We start from the raw sequence: 19284 nt of genomic DNA, 5'->3' as shown, positions 1-19284 counted from the left end.
GGTTTCTAAATTGTTTTTATTTTGTAGGTGTTCTAATCAGCTTTTGTCGTGCAGACTTAAGGCCCCCATACACTAGCCGATTTTGGTCCGATTTCGACCAGATCAGTCGGATCTGGCCGAAATCGGACCAAAATCGGCTAGTTTTGATGTCCCCTCAGATCCGATGCGCGGTCCCATGCGCATCGGATCTGCGTCGGGTGGTCGGACCTGCTGCACGTCCGACCACCCGACTTGGGACCTAGTGGGGCGGCGCGGCGCGGCGGTGGAGGGAGCAGGTGGGCTGGGGACACTGCGGGGGACACAGGCGGCATAGAGCCGGGCAGGGGGAGCCGGGAGCTGTCAGCACTGAATTAAAAAAAAAAAAGCCCATACAATGAATGGGCGGCCTGTGATTGGCTGAACGCTCTCTCAGCCAGTCAGCAATTGGCTGAGAGAGCGCTCAGCCAATCACAGGCTGTTCATTCATTGTATAGGCTTTTTTTTCTAGCACTGACAGCTCCCGGCTCCCTCTGCCCGGCTCTATGCCGCCTGTGTCCCCCGCAGCATTCCCAGCCCCCCCCCTGCAACCAACAGCAGCCCTGCTCTGTAGCCCCCCCCCCCCTGCTCCCCGGGTTTTTTACATGTGATAAATCTAGACGATTTATCACATGTAAAAAATGGCACATCAAGTGCCAATCTAATCAAGCTCCCCCGGGGAGCAGCTGGGGAAGCTCAGGGGGAAGTCGGGGGCGACTTGTCCTAAGGACAAGTCGCCCTAGTGTATGGGGGCCTTTATACCCCTTTCACACTGCACTTTACACCCATTTCAAAACATTTAAGGCTGCAGTGGGAAAGTGCCAGAGTTGATTTACCGGTTAAAGATGACCGGTATTTCAAAACGTTTAAAAAGTCCTACACGTTTCACAGCCGCTTTTTTATGCAGTGAGAATGGCTCTGAAATGTTATTTAGTAAAAACAACAGATTACAGACCTGTGATAGGCTGTCCCCTGCATTCTGCCTTGAAACGTGTTCAGGGGTTTAAATGGGTTGACTGATAAGTTTTTGAAACATTTTGGCAGTGTGAAAGTGGTATAATACGGCATTAGGATTAATTATTTAGTCCAACTTGCGATACATAATGTTGTTTTTAGATGAGGTTCTGTACCTAGATTTCTATGTTTTATATCTCTCAAACAAAAAGCAGGCAGCATTTTAATAGGTCAACATTTTTGGGGTCTGGCATCCCCTTTAACAGGACGCACAATACATCATATAGTGCAAACAACATAAATATACATTTGCTCTCCTAACCTGCTCAGATGCCAATCCATACAGACAGACCTCACTTCCTGTCATGGCATCCCTGAGTCACCAGAAGTGATGTTTTAGTATTTACTTTGTGTCACACTGAGTCCTGTATAACATCTTTGGCAGGTTGAAATGTTTCGACATGGCGAAAAGAAGGTGGATTGACGGAATAGCCAGTAATCCACCTGCTTTTGAAGGAAACACTTTTCTGCCAATCTCAAACCGACCTAAAATAATGCCGGATTGAGGCAGGGAGGACGGCGCTGGGTGAGCAGCAGCAGCTTACACAGCGCCATCCTCCTGTCCGCTGACACCACACCCTCCCGTACCCACCGGCGCGGCCGTGGTGGGTGAGAACAGCTCACCCAGCCCAGCTCCCGCCGCTGCACTCACTCACTGCCTGTGCCGGCTGGGTGAGTATCAATCAGTGGCCAAATCCAACATCGGACTTGGCTGCTGCATTGAATAATGGATGCCTAGTGTTCATTCTAGCACCAGCTATCTTTGAAAAGCCCATGCAGTTCCTCTTCCCTGCCTGGGGTGTCGCTGTCTGCTGTGGTGTTTCTAGCACAGGTCTGGTTTGCATATCAGTGCTGATATACAGACCACATTGTGCTTGAAGCACAACCGCAGACAGCGACACCCCAGGCAAGGAAGAGGAACTGCATGGGTTTTCAAAGATAACGGGTGCTAGAATGAACACTAGATGCCGGATCCATTCCGGCAAAAGAAATTCGGAATGGATCCGGCATTAACTGAATAGATACCTGTGTATCAATATGCCACCTTCAAGCTGCTGTGAATCTTCACATCCCAGCATCCCCTGACACAGTTTTAGTATGCATTAGGGTATGCTGGGTTGTGTTGTTGTGTTGTTCCACAGAAGCATGTTAAATACAACTGTTGAATAATACTTTATTTGTTTTCAGGCTATACAGTGCAGGATACAAAGTCTCTTTTATATCAGAAATACTTGGTACCTGCTGTATTTTAGATACTGTATTTCAGTATTAAATATTTACATTCCATAATGAGATGGTCCTTTACTAATGGAGACTCCTATGTGTCTATAAGGATGATTAAGTTCTGAGCAATGTTGCTCTAACTTCAAATGAAGTGCGCAGATGACCATCACACGTTTTCCTGTTCACCCTTATATGGGGCAAGTTGAAATGAGTAATGTGGTCATGTCTCGCTGCTTATAATATAATCTGCTAATAAAGCTGGCTACACACTATAATATTGTCTGTCCAGTCTCTCTGGTTGGAATATATGGGAGTAGGGTGGCCAATCCCAGCATCGGGATCCCGGGAGTTGGCCCGAAAATTGCTGGGATTTCGAGATTGGACTGGCCGTTCAGCTCATACGCTGCCCGGCTTCTCCTGTCCCCGGCTGTGCGGCTCTGTGCAGCATGTGCAAATGACAATCAACTATTTGTTCCCAAATGACGTGCAGACAAACTGGTTAAATCCATTTGATGAAATCAATTTATTCAAACTACTATTTTTCGCCATTTTGTGTGTGTGTGTGTGTGTGTGTGTGATATATAAATAACAATTGCAGAAAAAAAATAACATTACACCTTATAAACCAATGTGTTCATCAAAGTATATAAGTGAATAACCCACCATTGCTAGTGAAAACTGCCATCTTTTTGGCAAGATGTCAGTTTTGACATGCATTGAATATTCCCCCAAGCAGCTAAACTCATCAAAACGAATGGGTGCGATGTGGAAAGTCCAGTTTGCGTTCTCAAACGAGCGACTTTTCGTAGAAATCATTGTGCCGGAAGCCATATGTGCCCGAACAGAGCTACATATGAATAGTTCCATTGGGCTCCCTCCTAGTGACTGCCAACGCATAATCATATGAATCTGTCCCAAAATGTATTTTACTCGGTTGACCATGTTTGCCAAATTGCTAATAATATTTAGCACATACAGTTGATTTTCTGGCCATTTGTCAGAGAATATGAATGATTACTCACAAACTTTTCTTTCACTCATGGTTAGTGGTTGGGTGAAGCAATTTATTGTCAAGCAACTGTGTTTTAGTCTTTTTAAATCATAATGACAAAAGAAACTACCCAAGTGACCCTGATCAAAAGTTTACATACCCTGGAGATTTTGGCCTGATAACATGCACACAAGTTGACACAAACGTGTTTGAATGGCTACTAAAGGTAACCATCCTCACCTGTTTGTTTGTAATCAGTGTGTGTATAAAAGGTCAGTGAGTTTCTGGTCTCCTGAAAGACCCTTGAATCTTTCATCCAGTGCTGCACTGACGTATCTGGATGGTCATGGGTAAAGCAAAAGAACTGTCAAAGTTTACCTGCAGGAAAAGGTAATTGAACTGTATAAAACAGGAAAGGGCTATAAAAAGATATCCAAGCAATTGAGAATGCCAATCAGCAGTGTTCAAACTCTAATTAAGAAGTGGAAAATGAGAAAGCCATTACTATGCAAATGCCACAAAGCAGCCTGCTTACAATACTCCAAACAGCACAGAGACAAGCCTCAAAACTTCTGGAACCAAGTCATTTGGAGTGAAGAGACCAAAATTTAACATTTTGTCCAAAACCATAAACCTTACATTTGAGTTAACAAGGCCTTTGATGAAAGGTACACCATTCCTACTGTGAAACACATAGGTGGATCGCTGATGTTTTGGGGATGTGTGAGCTACAAAGGCACTGGAAACTATCAAAATTGATGGCAAGATGAATGCAGCATGTTATCAGAAAATACTGCAGGAAAATTTGCACTAATCAGCCCGGAAGCTGCGCAAGGGACGTACTAGGACGTTCCAACATTATAATGATCCAAAGCACAAGGCCATGTCGACCTGTCATTGGCTACAGCAGAATAAAGTGAAGGTTCTGGAGTGGCCATCTCAGTCTCCTGACCTCAATATCATTGAGCCACTCTGGGGAGATCTCAAATGTGCAGTTTATGCAAGACAGCCTAAGAATTTACAGGAACAGGAGGCTTTTTGCCAAGAAGAATGGGCAGCTTTACCATCTAAGAAAATAAAGAGCCTCATCCACAACTACCACAAAAGTTGAAACTTCAAGCTGTCATTGATGTTAAAGGGGGCAATACATGGTATTAAGAACTGGGGTATGTAAACTTTTGATCAGGGTCATTTGGGTAGCTTCTGTTGTCACTATGATTTTAAACAGAGTAAACACAGTTGTTTGAAAATACCATGAGTGAAAAGAAAGTTTGTGAGTTATCATTCATATTCTCTGACAAATGGCCAGAAAATCACAAATTCTGCTAGGGTATGTAATTTATGAGCACAACTGTATTACCTACAATTCTGAATTCTTCATAAATATTAGTAACATAAATAACATTTGTTTCCTCACAGCTGTAACAGATCAAGTTAAAATTGACACAAGAAAGAAGGCATCGAAACTTCCCAATGAAGTTGGAAGGTGCGTACATCCGTTTCTGCAGCATGTTTTTTTTTTCCTTTCTCTTGTGCTCACTGAAAACAAAATATACTAGTACAAAGGTTCCCAGATTCTGTGTTCAATGCACTTTAGCAATCCACATATTAAGGGGTACTCTTTACCTAGAAGGGCGCCCGTCGTGGTGATCGCGGGTACATTTATGTCTGGCCGCGACGCGACCGACGCGATGCCCGCGATTTCCCATTGAAACCCATGTTAAACATGGAAATCGCGTCGGTCGCGTCGCGGCCGTCCATAAATGTACCCGCGATGCGATGCACCCGATTTCCCATAGGAATCAATGTTAAATGGCCCGACCAACGCGATTTTACTGTCAAATGCCTCAATGGACCCGATTTGGCCATAGGAATCAATGTTAAATGGGCCACAGAGCCCAAATAGCCACAATTAACCCTTAAATGTCCCCCCAAATTTTTAACGCCACCCCACGATCCACGCCAACCCGAAGCGTGGCGAGCGGCGGCGGTACGCGTCCTCCGACCTTTTCATGCCCTACTATCCACGTCGGCGTGGAGTTGAGAATAGAATAGTGTGGCGAGCGCAGCGAGCCACCGAGCCCGAAGCGTGGCGAGCGGACGCGGATACCTTCACAGTTATACGCGTCCCCTCGCGGGCTTCACAGGTGTCCATGGCGACGCGGACACCTGTGAAGCCCGCGAGGGGACGCGTTTACCTGTGAAGGTATCCGCGTCCCCTCGCGGGGCTCGCTGCGCTCGCCACACTATTCTATTCTCAGCTCCACGCCGACGTGGATAGTAGGGCATGAAAAGGTCGGAGGACGCGTACCGCCGCCCCTCGTGGGCTCGCTGCGCTCGCCACGCTTCGGGTTGGCGTGGATCGTGGGGTGGCGTTAAAAATTTGGGGGCACATTTAAGGGTTAATTGTGCCTATTTGGGCTCTGTGGCCCATTTAACATTGATTCCTATGGCCAAATCGCGGGCATTGAGGCATTTTACATGAAAATCGCGCTCAATCAGCCTTTTTAACATTGTTCCCTATGGGAAAATCGCGGTCATCGCGGGTAGCAGATTTTTATGTACCCGCGATGACCGCGATTTTTACCCCCGACGCCCGCGATTCCAATCGCTGGCGCCCTTCTAGGTAAAGAGTACCTATTAAGGATATCCATGCTTAACCATATATGTCCACATACATCTAGCCTCCTTGCACTTTAAACAGGCCTTCTAGTCGAGCCATGCCTTTGTGTGACTGTAGCGCCAATGCTTTTCTTTTTTTAATTTAATGCGTCTTTTCTATTGCCTTGCTGATTTACAATATGCGTCATGCCTGTATTCTACATATGAAATGCTAAGTTACATTGTCAGTGGCTCTGTGCGTGGAAAATACTTGTCTCCAGATAAGGTCTCAGTCAAACACAAAATATATCTAATTTTAATCAGCAAGGTCTGCTTGTGCATCTAATAAGACACATATTCTTGAAAAAAAAAAAAAAAACCCAGACATTGCTCAGTCACACCACACATCTCATGGTGGATGGCGTATTGAGGCACATCTTAGGCATCTTAGGTAACTTAATTTTTATCTCAATCAACTTAATTTAAACATTTGTGCTCAACCACAGACCTCTTTAAAACCAGGACTGTTAAAGTGCCTTGATGACAGAGTTTGGGACCCACAGCTGTGGAATTCAGCCTGGCCCCACCCCTCTCCCATGGCTTGCAATAGCCAAACCTCATTTGGTGTGTACCCAGCCTTAGCCCGGAAGGTAGAATAGATGGTTGCAAAATGCATGTGTATGCAAGCTGCAAAAAAAAGGGGATTTTTGTACTTGGTAAATCCAATTCTACAATTCCACAGGGGATTTACGAAGTACCAAAATCCCGCCGTGCGTTGTTCTTCCCGCCTTGGGGTGGTGCTATTTTTTTTTTGTTTGTTTGTTTGTTTGTTTTCCACTCAGACCATGTAGGCACTATTCAGTGAGGCCGGTGAGTGATTTAAATCCTGGACTAGTGTACTTTAAGGCTATGATTGGGAACCCCTGTACTGTAATGTTGGGCATTCTTCTGCTGGGTACACACTTAAAGGTTTCTTTCCAAGCTATCTAGTAGGAACAAAAATCTGTCAATGCATGGGATTAAAACCGTACTCTAGATGAGGTCATACCAATGATCTATACAGTGGCATTATTGCTTCTTTATTTCTACTGCCGATTCCTCCCCCTGCTTGGTTGCATAGGGAGACGAATTATCAGCAGTAGAAAGAAAGAAAAGTAATTATGCCACTGTATAGGTCATTGGTATGTCCTCATCTAGAATATTGTGTTCAGTACATATATATATATATATATATATATATATATATATATATATATATATATATATATATTATATGTGGTGGCGGCGGCACTCAGGTCTACCAAGACCTGAGTGCCGCCGCCACCACCGATATACCTATCGGGCCCCGGTATTCACGGTGTGCCCGCCCGGAAGGCACCAGGCAAGTACCCCTGTTATCCGGAGTGCCGGGGATTACTATATATATATATATATATATATATATATATATATATATATATATATATATATATATATATATATATATATATATATATATATATATATATATATATATATATATATATATATATATATATATATATATATATATATATATATATATATATATATATATATATATATATATATGTGTGTGTGTATATATATATATATATATATATATATATATATATATATATATATATATATATATATATATATTCTCTATCCGTACAAAGAACAAAGAAGGGCAACTAAAATATAAATATATATATTCTCTATCCGTACAAAGAAGGGCAACTAAAATATAAATATATATATTCTCTATCCGTACAAAGAAGGGCAACTAAAATATAAATATATATATTCTCTATCCGTACAAAGAAGGGCAACTAAAATAAAGAAGGGCAACTAAAATGTTGCATGGCCTACATAACAAAACTTACCTGGAAATACTAATATATATATATATATATATATTTAGAGAAGGGAAAGTGGAGACATGATAGACACTTTCAAATATATCAAGGGTTTTAACAAGGTACAGATGGGAGACATTCTTCACAGGAAGAGGAGCGACAGAACACGAGGACATGCACTGAATCTAGAGGGGGGGGGGGAGATTCAGGGGAAATTTGAGGAAGAATGACTTAACAGAAAGAGTAGTAGATAAGTGGAATAGCCTCCCATCAGAGGTGGTAGAGGCAAATACAGTTGAGCAATTTAAACATGCTTGGGATAGGCATATTGATGTCCTTACAAAGAAAATAAGTATCATATATGTTTTGAGGTAACATGTTTAAAAAGGGGCCGACTAGATGGGCCTAGTGGTTCTTATCTGCCATCAAATGTTATGTTTCTGTTTCTAGAATTGAACATTTGCTTCCAAAAACTGGAAAACAAATGATGGTCATTCAGTTAAATGGATTAAATCCATTTGACTTATCAAATTGGTTTTGTCAATTTTCCACAATTTGGGAGCAAATTCTTGATTGTCCTTTGTTTTCATACATTACCAGATTTTTGTTCCCACTAGACAGCTTAATCTTTGTGTCCTTTGTCTTTACAATCTTAAATACTTAATTATTTTATTGATCTATTACTAGATTTTTTTTTTTTAATCCTCTTTCCAATTATTAGCTTTGTTAAAATGCTGCACTGTAAAGGCTGCACTTCAACCATTGGGAAGTTTTACTCCATTACACCAAAACACTTGGACTACAAGGACAATTTATATGGTTTAGATTGGAGTGCTATTAAACGGTAAGATATATTAAACTATACATTATGTCTTTTTAAACCAGCATTTCTGACTCTACTGTGCTTCAATTTTTTCTGTTTTCTAGTCACTGTTAGGGCATGCCAAACAAGTCGGACTAATGTATGTTCGACTTGTCCTAAAGATAAGTTTGACCTGATTGTCCCGGCAGCTCCCCAGGAGGGGTCACATGTGATAAGGCACTTCATGTGCCAAGTTTTGCATGTGATAAATTGCATGCAACGATCAGGGAGCTGCAGAGGGGGTGGCGTACGCCGGCAAGGTGTCAGCCAATCAGTTTCTAACCATTCATTTGTATGGGCTTATTTGTTTTTTGATAAATAAATATATAAATTAAATAACCTCAAATTGTTACACTGGAACACAACTAAAAAGGTAAGTGGATGATGTAACAGGGATCTCTAAGCAGAAGAGACCTTCCAGAGTGGTCCACAAAATCAGAGAATCCACCAAAACAGTGTCCAAATAAACAAAGAATAGTCAATAAAAATGTAAGTCCAGCTAGCCAGCCTACATCCTAAGGCAGCTCTTTTATATTGGACAATAAAATGACCTTTCAAAGAAGGGATATTTTATATAGCCATTTCAGTGGTCATATGGCTATCTGTATTTGCATAGATCTTGAATAAGCTCAGTACTTGTAATATCTGAACATACCAAAAAGATAAAAGAACAATATTCCTGATGGGATGCAGTTCAGATGCCTGCGGTCGACATACTGGCATCGCAATTCTGACCGTTTGCCCATGTCTGAATACCAACATCATTAGAGATCCATGACACTGTACTGCACCCCAGTTTCTTCGCAATTAGGACTCCTAGGTCCTTTTCCTATTCTGATTCCCCTAATCCCCTAAGGTTATGCCTCCCCAGATGCATAACCATACACTTATCGGGATGCAGTCAATTTCCCGGCGGTCGGAATCCCGGCGTTCAGAATCCCGACGCTGGAATCCCGACCGCCGAAATCCCGAAACTTTCTCCCTCCGTGGGTGTCCACGACACCCATAGAGGGAGAATAAATTAGCATGCCGAGTGTAGCGAGGCACGGGGCCCGCTGCGTGGCGAGCCCGCAAGGGGGCGCGCTCCACGTCCCCCTCTTGTCGAGATTTTGAACGCTGGGATTCCATACTGAATCTCACTTATCTATATTAACCCTTATTTTCCAGTTGTCTGCCCATTTTATCTAACTTATTTAAATCCATCTGTAGCATGGAGACATCCTTGACCATTTTAATCACCCTACACAGTTAATCTTGCCCGCAGCGATAGATACTCTGCTTAGTGTTCCATCCTCTTTCGTTAATTAATATGTTAAACAGAAGAGGCCCTAGCACAGAGCCCTGTAGTACCCCAAATAGTACTGGTATCCATCTTGTTAATGCACCATTTACAACCACACTCTGTTCTCTATCCTACCGCCAATTTCTTACCCAGTTACCCCTAGACCCAATTCCTCCATTTTATTAAAAAAAGTCTCTTATGTGGCACAGTATTAAATGCTTTAGCAAAATCCAGGCACACCATGTCTACGTCATTGCCAATGTCTAGGTCTGTGCTAATTCCTCATAAAAAATTATTAAGTTAGTTTGACTAGAACCATTTTTAACAAACCCATGCTTGTTGCCACTCATTTATTTTACTCGCCTCTAGGTATTCCTGGATGCCATCCCTTTAAAATTCCCTCAAATAATTCCCCCACGATTGACGTTAAGCCACAGATCTGAAATTTGCTGGGTCATCTTTTTTTATTATTATAATATATCGGTACGACTTGCACGATTCTCTAGTCCTTAGGGATTATTTTTCAAATATATAATGCAGAGGCTTTGCTACCTCCTCCCTTAGGCCCTTATTCTAATCGGCACGGTACGGCCCGCGTGCGGCCGTACCGCCGATGTTTTTGGTCTGCACATGCGCAGAGGTAATTCTGCGCATGTGCAGCCCCCTTCGCCGCAGACGTCTTTCGTCCGCCGCAAAGGGGGCGTATAGAGGCATCATGCCCTCATTTCCCTATGTGTACGCCCCGCGTTTCATGGGCGTTCCCATGCAAACGCGGGGCGTATGCATGGTAATGAGGGCATGACGCCCTCATTACCATGACATGGGGGCGGAAAGCTGACGTCGCCGGATGTCAGCTTTCAGCCCCCATACAAGCTACCACACGGACGATTGTCCGTGTGGTCTCAGCTTGCGGGAGCTGCCGCGGCGTGCGGCCCTGCCTTCGATGGTCGACGACCATCGAATGCAGGGGGCAGCTCCCACCATGGTGGAGGCGTACGCCTCCACCATTTTTGTGCGGATCGCCAGCCGTCCGTGTAAGGACGGCCGTGGCGATCCGTCTGGTGGGCGGCCCTTGGTTTGTGCGGTCGGAGCCCCGTGTGCGGCTCTGACCGCACCAACCAGAATAAGGGCCTTAATGCCATAAGGACCCTGGGATGGATCTCATCTGGTCGTGGTGATTTTTTTTTTTTTTTTACTTGCAGAGCCTTATGAGAATCTCCTGAGGTGAAATCTTTATTTAATTCTAGTGAGTTTATACCTTTTGTGGTGCCTTGCAGATTCTACTGTCTAGAGAGGAGCTCGCTAGTAAAAACAGAGGAAAAACAGATTATCCTCAGTAATACTATTACCATTAGCATTCATTAAGGTGTCTATGTCCTATTTTGCTAACAGTTTGTTATTGATGTATTTAAAAAAAATATTTAGGGACTTGTTTTGCTTTTCAAATTTTCATTTAGCTGCTTTGATTTCCCTTTTACATAGTTTTTTTTTATTTTTTGTACTTTATGAATGTTGAATGTTTCCCCGTCCCTATTAGCCTTGTATACTTTAAATCCTCTCTTTTTATGGTTGATTGCTTCCTTTTTGTTTTTTTTGTTCAGCCATGAATGATTTGTCCTGCTAATATTACCCTTGTTTGCCTTTGGGATCAATTTATTTGTTAATGTGTCTTAACAAATGTTTGAAGTTCCGCACAGAACTTCAGTTAGTTTTTTTCCCCCTCAAATAGAGCATTCCGTACTATTTCTTTTTAAAGATTGCTAAAATTATTAAAAAATTAGATTTTCTGAACTTGAGTTTTTTAGATGGTATTGTTTCCGAAATCTAATTTCCAGTGAAACAATGTTGTGGCCACTGGTTTCCAGATTTTCTATTACATTGGCATACCTCCCAACATGACCCATTCCAGGAGGGACAAAATGCTCTATTTCAGGACTTCCCCCTGAATGTCTGATTGCCATCACCTGTGCCAAACAGGGGAATTGATTAAGAAAGGAGTTTTTCAACAAAGGTGATGGCAATCATTCATTCAGAGGGAAGTCCAGAAACAGAGCATTGTGTCCCTCCTGTAGAGGGTCATGCTGGGAGGTATTCATTGGTATTTGATACCAAATCCACATATTGGGGTGTACTCAATGCTATGACGGCAAGCAGCGCCGTCAGAGTATTCAACTGCCTCCCCTTCACTCTGTTTCCAAACCTCTGGTTCTTTTCAGTGAGGTAGAAATGGCGAGTGTGCCCATGAAAATGTTGGGGCCTGCAACATTTGTGGCGAGCATCACTGTTTAAGGGAATCCGAGGACAGTAAGGAATACAGCGAGAGTGGTCAGACGGCGAGGATGGTTTTACCTCACCGAAAAAAAGCCATCCAGAACAAATGCCCTTGTCGCCCACATTGAAATGACCCCTTTACGTTAACACGAAGTCCAATAATGCCTCTTTACGAGTATGTGCTCTATAGATTGTGTAATATACTGATCCTCCAGCTAAAAGTGAGGGATTACTAAACTTACTGCAATACTAGTTTCATTAGTTTAGTCTGTCTGGATAGTTAAAATACCCTGAGATTAGTACCTGCCCCTGCTCTGCTGTTTTTTCTTTTTCTTTTCTCTATAGAAGGGCTTTATCCTGGTCTTTAATGTCAGGTGGTCTGTTCTATACCTCCTATTAATATTTGTTTGGTCTTTTATTTCCAACTATCTCTGCCCACAGGGCCGTATTATCCCCAAAGCCATTTTCTTTCAGCGTGGTTTTAGGTATGATCTTACATGTTCAGGATGTAGGCGGTCCCCAGCCGCCGCATTGAAAGTTTCCTCTTTCCCCCGGCGCCCTGCCTTGCCATGATCCTAGAGTGATCACTAAAATGTTACCTTCTGCCTAAAAAACAAAACAAAAACACATATGTGTCATTCTATGGTAACTCTCACGTTACAAATTGACTCTGAAGTGTATTCTCATTTGGATGTTACAGAAAAATGACAATGAAATATTTTATTTTTATGTTGTATTATACCTAACATTAAGGCACACTCCAAACGTAGCATAAAACATTTTCAAACCTTCCAGTAGTTTTCAAGAAATTACTGATTTTCTACTGGTAACTCACGTTACATGTTTTGTCCATGGTTTTTAACATACATTTGTAATTATGAAATCTCTGCTCTCCTCTGTAGCATATGTTTTTTTTGTAACTAAATTAAAAATATGACAGATGATGTTCCAAGGCATGGCTATGAAAAATAACAAAAAAATTACGTTACACTTTGCTTATATTCATCTCCTATATATTTGGCTACATCTGTCACTCAAAGTGGGTGTCTGTGTCTATAACGCTCTGTTCCTGGACTTTCCTCTTAATGTGTGATTGCCTTCATCTGTGCTGAACACCTTTCTGAGAAATTAACCTGTTTAAAACAGGTGATGGCAATCATACATTAAGGGGAAGTCTAGAAACAGAGCATTGTGTCCCTCCTGGAGAGGGTGATGTTGGGAGGTATGTGACAGAGAACCAGCCCAGTGAGCCCACAGACAGTGCCAGACACCCACTGCCTTCCCATGTTGCCCAGCACTGCTACTCCACAGCCACCAGGTGAGCGCCCCCCTTCCGCGATTTGCGGCAAAACCTCCCCCCCGCGCGCCCCCCCCTCCCGCGATTCACGGCAGAAACACCCGCTCCCCCGCGACCCCCCCTACCGCGATTCGCAGCAAAAACACCCCCGCGACCCCCCTCCCGCGATTCGCTGCAAAAAGAACCTCCCCACGACCCCTCCCGCAATTCGCGGCATAACCACCACCCCGCGACCCCCTTCTCCCGCGAATCGCGGCAAACCCTCCCCCGTGACCCCCCCCCCGATTCGCGGAAAAAACACCCCCTCCCCGCGACCTCCCTCCCGCGATTCGCGGCAAAAAGAACCCCCCCGCGACCCCCCCTTGCACGATTGGCGGCACCCCCCCTGCGACCCCCCTCCCGCGATTCGCGGCACCCCCCCGCAATTCGCAGCAGCCCCAGGATTAAATGGCACATGCAAAACACTGACATGGCTATGGTCGACAATGAAAAAGGTTGACATGAGTTTTTGAAGATTTATTTTTAATTTTTTTAATTTTTTCATATTCATTGTCATGTGTCAACATGGACACCAATGAAGTGGCACACTTATGTCAACATTTACATGTGTTGACCTTTCTGTGTTGATTTTTTCTTGTGGCGATTCGCGTCACACCCCCCCGCAACCCCCCTCCCGCGATTCACGGCACCCCCCGTGACCCCCCACCTCCCGCAATTCGCGGCAACCCCCCACCGGAACCCCTGTGAACCCCGCCCTCCCGCGATTCGCGGCACCCAACCCCGCGCCCCCCCTCCCGCAATTCGCGGCACCCCCCGTGATTCGCGGCAGCTCCAGAATTAAATTGCACATGGAAAACACTGACATGGCTATGGTCGACAATGAAAAAGGTTGACATGAGTTTTTGAAGTTTTTTTGACATTTTTTGAATATTTTCATATTCATTCTCATGTGTCGACATGGACACCAATGAAGTGCCACACTTATGTCAACATTTACATGTGTTGACCTTTCTGTGTTGATTTTTTTCTTGTGGCGATTCGCGTCACACCCCCCTCAACCCCCCCTCCGGCGATTCGCGGCACCCCCCCCCCCGCGACCCCCCCCCCTCCCGCAATTCGCGGCAACCCCCCACCGGAACCCCCATGAACCCCGCTCTCCTGCGATTCGCGGCACCCACCCCCCGCAACCCCCCCCTCCCGCAAATCGCGGCACCCCCCGCGATTCGCGGCAGCCCCAGGATTAAATGGCACATGCAAAACACTGGCATGGCTATGGTCGACAATGAAAAAGGTTGACATGAGTTTTTGAAGATTTATTTCATTTTTTGAATGTTTTCATATTCATTCTCATGTGTCGACATGGACACCAATGAAGTGCCACACTTATGTCAACATTTACATGTGTTGACCTTTCTGTGTTGATTTTTTTCTTGTGGCGATTCGCGTCACACCCCCCTCAACCCCCCCTCCGGCGATTCGCGGCACCCCCCCCCCGCGACCCCCCCCCTCCCGCAATTCGCGGCAACCCCCCACCGGAACCCCCATGAACCCCGCTCTCCTGCGATTCGCGGCACCCACCCCCCGCAACCCCCCCTCCCGCAAATCGCGGCACCCCCCGCGATTCGCGGCAGCCCCAGGATTAAATGGCACATGCAAAACACTGGCATGGCTATGGTCGACAATGAAAAAGGTTGACATGAGTTTTTGAAGATTTATTTCATTTTTTGAATGTTTTCATATTCATTGTCATGTGTCAACATGGACACCAATGAAGTGGCACACTTATGTCAACATTTACATGTGTTGACCTTTCTGTGTTGATTTTTTCTTGTGGCGATTCGCGTCACACCCCCCCGCAACCCCCCCTCCCGCGATTCGCGGCACCCCCCATGACCCCCCACCTCCCGCAATTCGCGGCAACCCCCCACCGGAACCCCCATGAACCCCGCTCTCCTGCGATTCGCGGCACCCACCCCCCGCAACCCCCCCCTCCCGCAAATCGCGGCACCCCCCGCGATTCGCGGCAGCCCCAGGATTAAATGGCACATGCAAAACACTGGCATGGCTATGGTCGACAATGAAAAAGGTTGACATGAGTTTTTGAAGATTTATTTCATTTTTTGAATGTTTTCATATTCATTCTCATGTGTCGACATGGACACCAATGAAGTGCCACACTTATGTCAACATTTACATGTGTTGACCTTTCTGTGTTGATTTTTTTCTTGTGGCGATTCGCGTCACACCCCCCTCAACCCCCCCTCCGGCGATTCGCGGCACCCCCCCCCCCGCGACCCCCCCCCCTCCCGCAATTCGCGGCAACCCCCCACCGGAACCCCCATGAACCCCGCTCTCCTGCGATTCGCGGCACCCACCCCCCGCAACCCCCCCCTCCCGCAAATCGCGGCACCCCCCTCGATTCGCGGCAGCCCCAGGATTAAATGGCACATGCAAAACACTGGCATGGCTATGGTCGACAATGAAAAAGGTTGACATGAGTTTTTGAAGATTTATTTCATTTTTTGAATGTTTTCATATTCATTGTCATGTGTCAACATGGACACCAATGAAGTGGCACACTTATGTCAACATTTACATGTGTTGACCTTTCTGTGTTGATTTTTTCTTGTGGCGATTCGCGTCACACCCCCCCGCAACCCCCCCTCCCGCGATTCGCGGCACCCCCCATGACCCCCCACCTCCCGCAATTCGCGGCAACCCCCCACCGGAACCCCTGTGAACCCCGCCCTCCCGCGATTCGCGGCACCCAACCCCGCGCCCCCCCCTCCCGCAATTCGCGGCACCCCCCGTGATTCGCGGCAGCTCCAGCATTAAATTGCACATGGAAAACACTGACATGGCTATGGTCGACAATGAAAAAGGTTGACATGAGTTTTTGAAGTTTTTTTTTTCATTTTTGAATATTTTCATATTCATTCTCATGTGTCGACATGGACACCAATGAAGTGCCACACTTATGTCAACATTTACATGTGTTGACCTTTCTGTGTTGATTTTTTCTTGTGGCGATTTGCGTCACCCCCCCCCCACAACCCCCACTCCCGCGATTCACGGCACACACACACACACCTCCCCCGCGATTCTCGGCACCCCACCCCGTGACCCCCCCTCCCGTGATTCACGGCACACCCCGCGACCCCCCCTCCCATGATTCGCCGCAACCCCGCCCCGTAACCCCCCCTCCCGCGATTCGCGGCACCCACCCCCGCGACCCCCCCTCCCGCAATTCGCGGCACCCCCCCGCGATTCGCGGCAGCTCCAGAATTAAATTGCACATGGAAAACACTGACATAGCTATGGTCGACAATGAAAAAGGTTGACATGAGTTTTTGAAGTTTTTTTTTTTTCATTTTTTGAATGTTTTCATATTCATTCTCATGTGTCGACATGGACACCAATGAAGTGCCACACTTATGTCAACATTTACATGTGTTGACCTTTCTGTGTTGGCGATTCGCGTCACACCCCCCCCCCACCCCCCCGCAACCCCCACTCCCGCGATTCACGGCTAGGGATGCCAATCCCGGGGCATTTTTTCAATCCCGGGAATCGGGATTGAAAAATGCTCAATCCCGGGATTCCCGGGTTCCCGGGATTGGCATCCCTAAAAGAATATTGCCGCTGTACCCCCTCATTTACTTACATTTTGAGCTGTGGAGGGGGGCAGGTGGCAGAGGTGCTGACAGCAGTGGTGCGGGGGCATGCGGCAAAGGTGCGGAGGAAGGCGGCAGGGGTGCGGGGCAGGCATCGGGAATGACGCGGCGGCTGGGAGGCGCGTCGGGTATGACGTGGGAGGCGTCTTCCGGATGCTGGGGATACCACGCTGCGGCCTGCGCAGCGTGACCTATGACCGAATCACGCTGCGCAGGCCACACACAGGGTCGGGAACAGCCGGGCAGCGTCTGAGCGACTGCTCAGACGCTGCACGGCATTAGACTGCGCATGCGCGGCCTAATCCCAAAATCCCGGGATTGGATAGTCCAATCCCGGGATTGAAATCCCGGACATTTTGTGGCCAAATCCCGGGATCCCGCCGATCCCGATCCCGGGATTGGCCACCCTATTCACGGCACACACACACACCCCCGCGATTCTCGGCACCCCACCCCGTGACCCCCCCTCCCGTGATTCACGGCACACACCCCGCGACCCCCCTACCATGATTCGCCGCAACCCCCGCCCCCGTAATCCCCCTCCCGCGATTTGCGGCACCCACCCCGCGACCCCCTCCCGCGATTCTCTGCAATCCCTCCCCTCCCGCGATTCACAGCATCCACCCCCCCACAACCCCCCCTCCTGCAATTCGCGGCACCCCCCGCGACCCCCCCTCCTGCAATTCGCGGCACCCTCCGTGACCCCCCCTCCCGCGATTCGCGGACACCTAAGTTGCAATACAGGCATCTTTCATACAATTCTAACCATATTTCTCATATACAAACGTTCACAAATTAAGGGGGCGCAGCCCCTTACGACGGTGTGAAGAGCGCCCGTAGGGCGCGATGAATCACCTAGTACAAATATATGTATTAAACAAATAAAAATATAAATATTTTACAAGTTATAACTACTTGTTCACAGCTGTAACAATTGTTGGTGCTGAAATTTTTTCTCAGCACATTTTTTTGGGGTTAGGGTAACAAATTTAATCTTTGACTGATGGCCATTTCCAGTATTTCCCATCTCTTGTCTTGACGTTAACATGATATTCCCCTTTTCCTATATTCATAACAAATCCTGGAAATAAATTTCCATCATATAGTTCTTCCACCCAGTCATCTAGATTTGGGGAATATTCTGGATGATTTGCTCGGATGCGAATTTGTATCCTTGCGAGCAAACCAGATCCCACCTTGCGAATGGAGGTACACCGGCCCACCATTCGCACAGCATGTACGTTCGCACGGCATGCAAATGGATGTTTTACATAAACATCTATTCGCAGCCTGCGGGGGAACACCCGCGTCATGATGTGGAAGGCACACGCACATCTAAGGTTGCTCAGAGCAACCCTAGATGTGCGTGTGCACTCTGAGGGAAGTGGGCGGGCAGCTGATATCTGGTGATGTCAGCTGCCCACCCCCCGTGCACCATCGATCCATTAGCATGAGTACGCCCAGCGTTCTCATGGGAATACCCATGAAACGCTGGGTGTTCCCATATGCTAATGGACCGCCACACCCTGCCCTCAAGGATGGACAGTTTGTTTGCCATGGGTGCACGCACAATGCTTCTGCACATGCACAAAAATGACCCTGCGCATGTGCAGACACAAAACATCGGAGCCCTTGCAAACAAAGGGGTCTGTACGAATGGACCTGAATAAGGTCCTTGGTGCAAATTCATCAGTTTCTATGAAGGCAGGGGCATGGGACTGAAGGGAACTTTCATTGTCTTCCACTTTTATGCAGTGTAGTTGCTTTATTCCCTCTAATGGTTTGGCATTTGTAGTAATGGATTCGAAACCCAGTTGGTTGTTGTCAGCTACCTTATATTGATTGGTTCATTAAAATAACTTTGACTTTTGAAGATCCATCGACAACTTTAACAAAGTCTGAAGCACATTGTACTTCCTATTTTTCACAATTTGCCCACACTTGTGGCTTTTCTTTCTGTGTTTCCTCGCTTCCGCTATATATCTGTTTTTACACTGAGAGCTCGGACTGTCTGACCAGATATTTATATTTGTAACTGTTGTAGGCAATGCTTGCAACCTGGTGTACATGTATGCAACTACAGTTTCTTTGGTATGGGCAAGGTAATCTGATGCTATTACAGATGTATGCAGTTCTCAAGCCAAGCTGCTACTGTGAAAATGCTCACTTGATGTTATCATTTGTTAGTTAAGAA

The 19284-nt window shown here is 46.1% G+C and overlaps 1 protein-coding gene across 1 annotated transcript in view; it reads left to right on the top strand.

The window, feature by feature from the left end:
- LOC146063663 (protein Mis18-alpha-like) overlaps positions 1 to 19284 on the top strand; it is a 31292-nt gene that overhangs the window by 1618 nt on the left and 10390 nt on the right. The window contains exons 2-3 of the mRNA XM_083176247.1: positions 4664 to 4730; positions 8426 to 8548. Of these exons, the coding sequence (XP_083032373.1) occupies positions 4664 to 4730; positions 8426 to 8548 (190 nt within the window). The remainder of the gene's footprint in view (positions 1 to 4663; positions 4731 to 8425; positions 8549 to 19284) is intronic.

The sequence above is a fragment of the Crinia signifera genome, chromosome 3 (assembly GCF_055691185.1).
Source record: "Crinia signifera chromosome 3, ASM5569118v1, whole genome shotgun sequence".
In the NCBI taxonomy this organism is placed as follows: Eukaryota; Metazoa; Chordata; class Amphibia; order Anura; family Myobatrachidae; genus Crinia; species Crinia signifera.
Note: the sequence above shows the minus strand (reverse complement) of the source record. Positions and strands in the feature narration are given on the sequence as shown.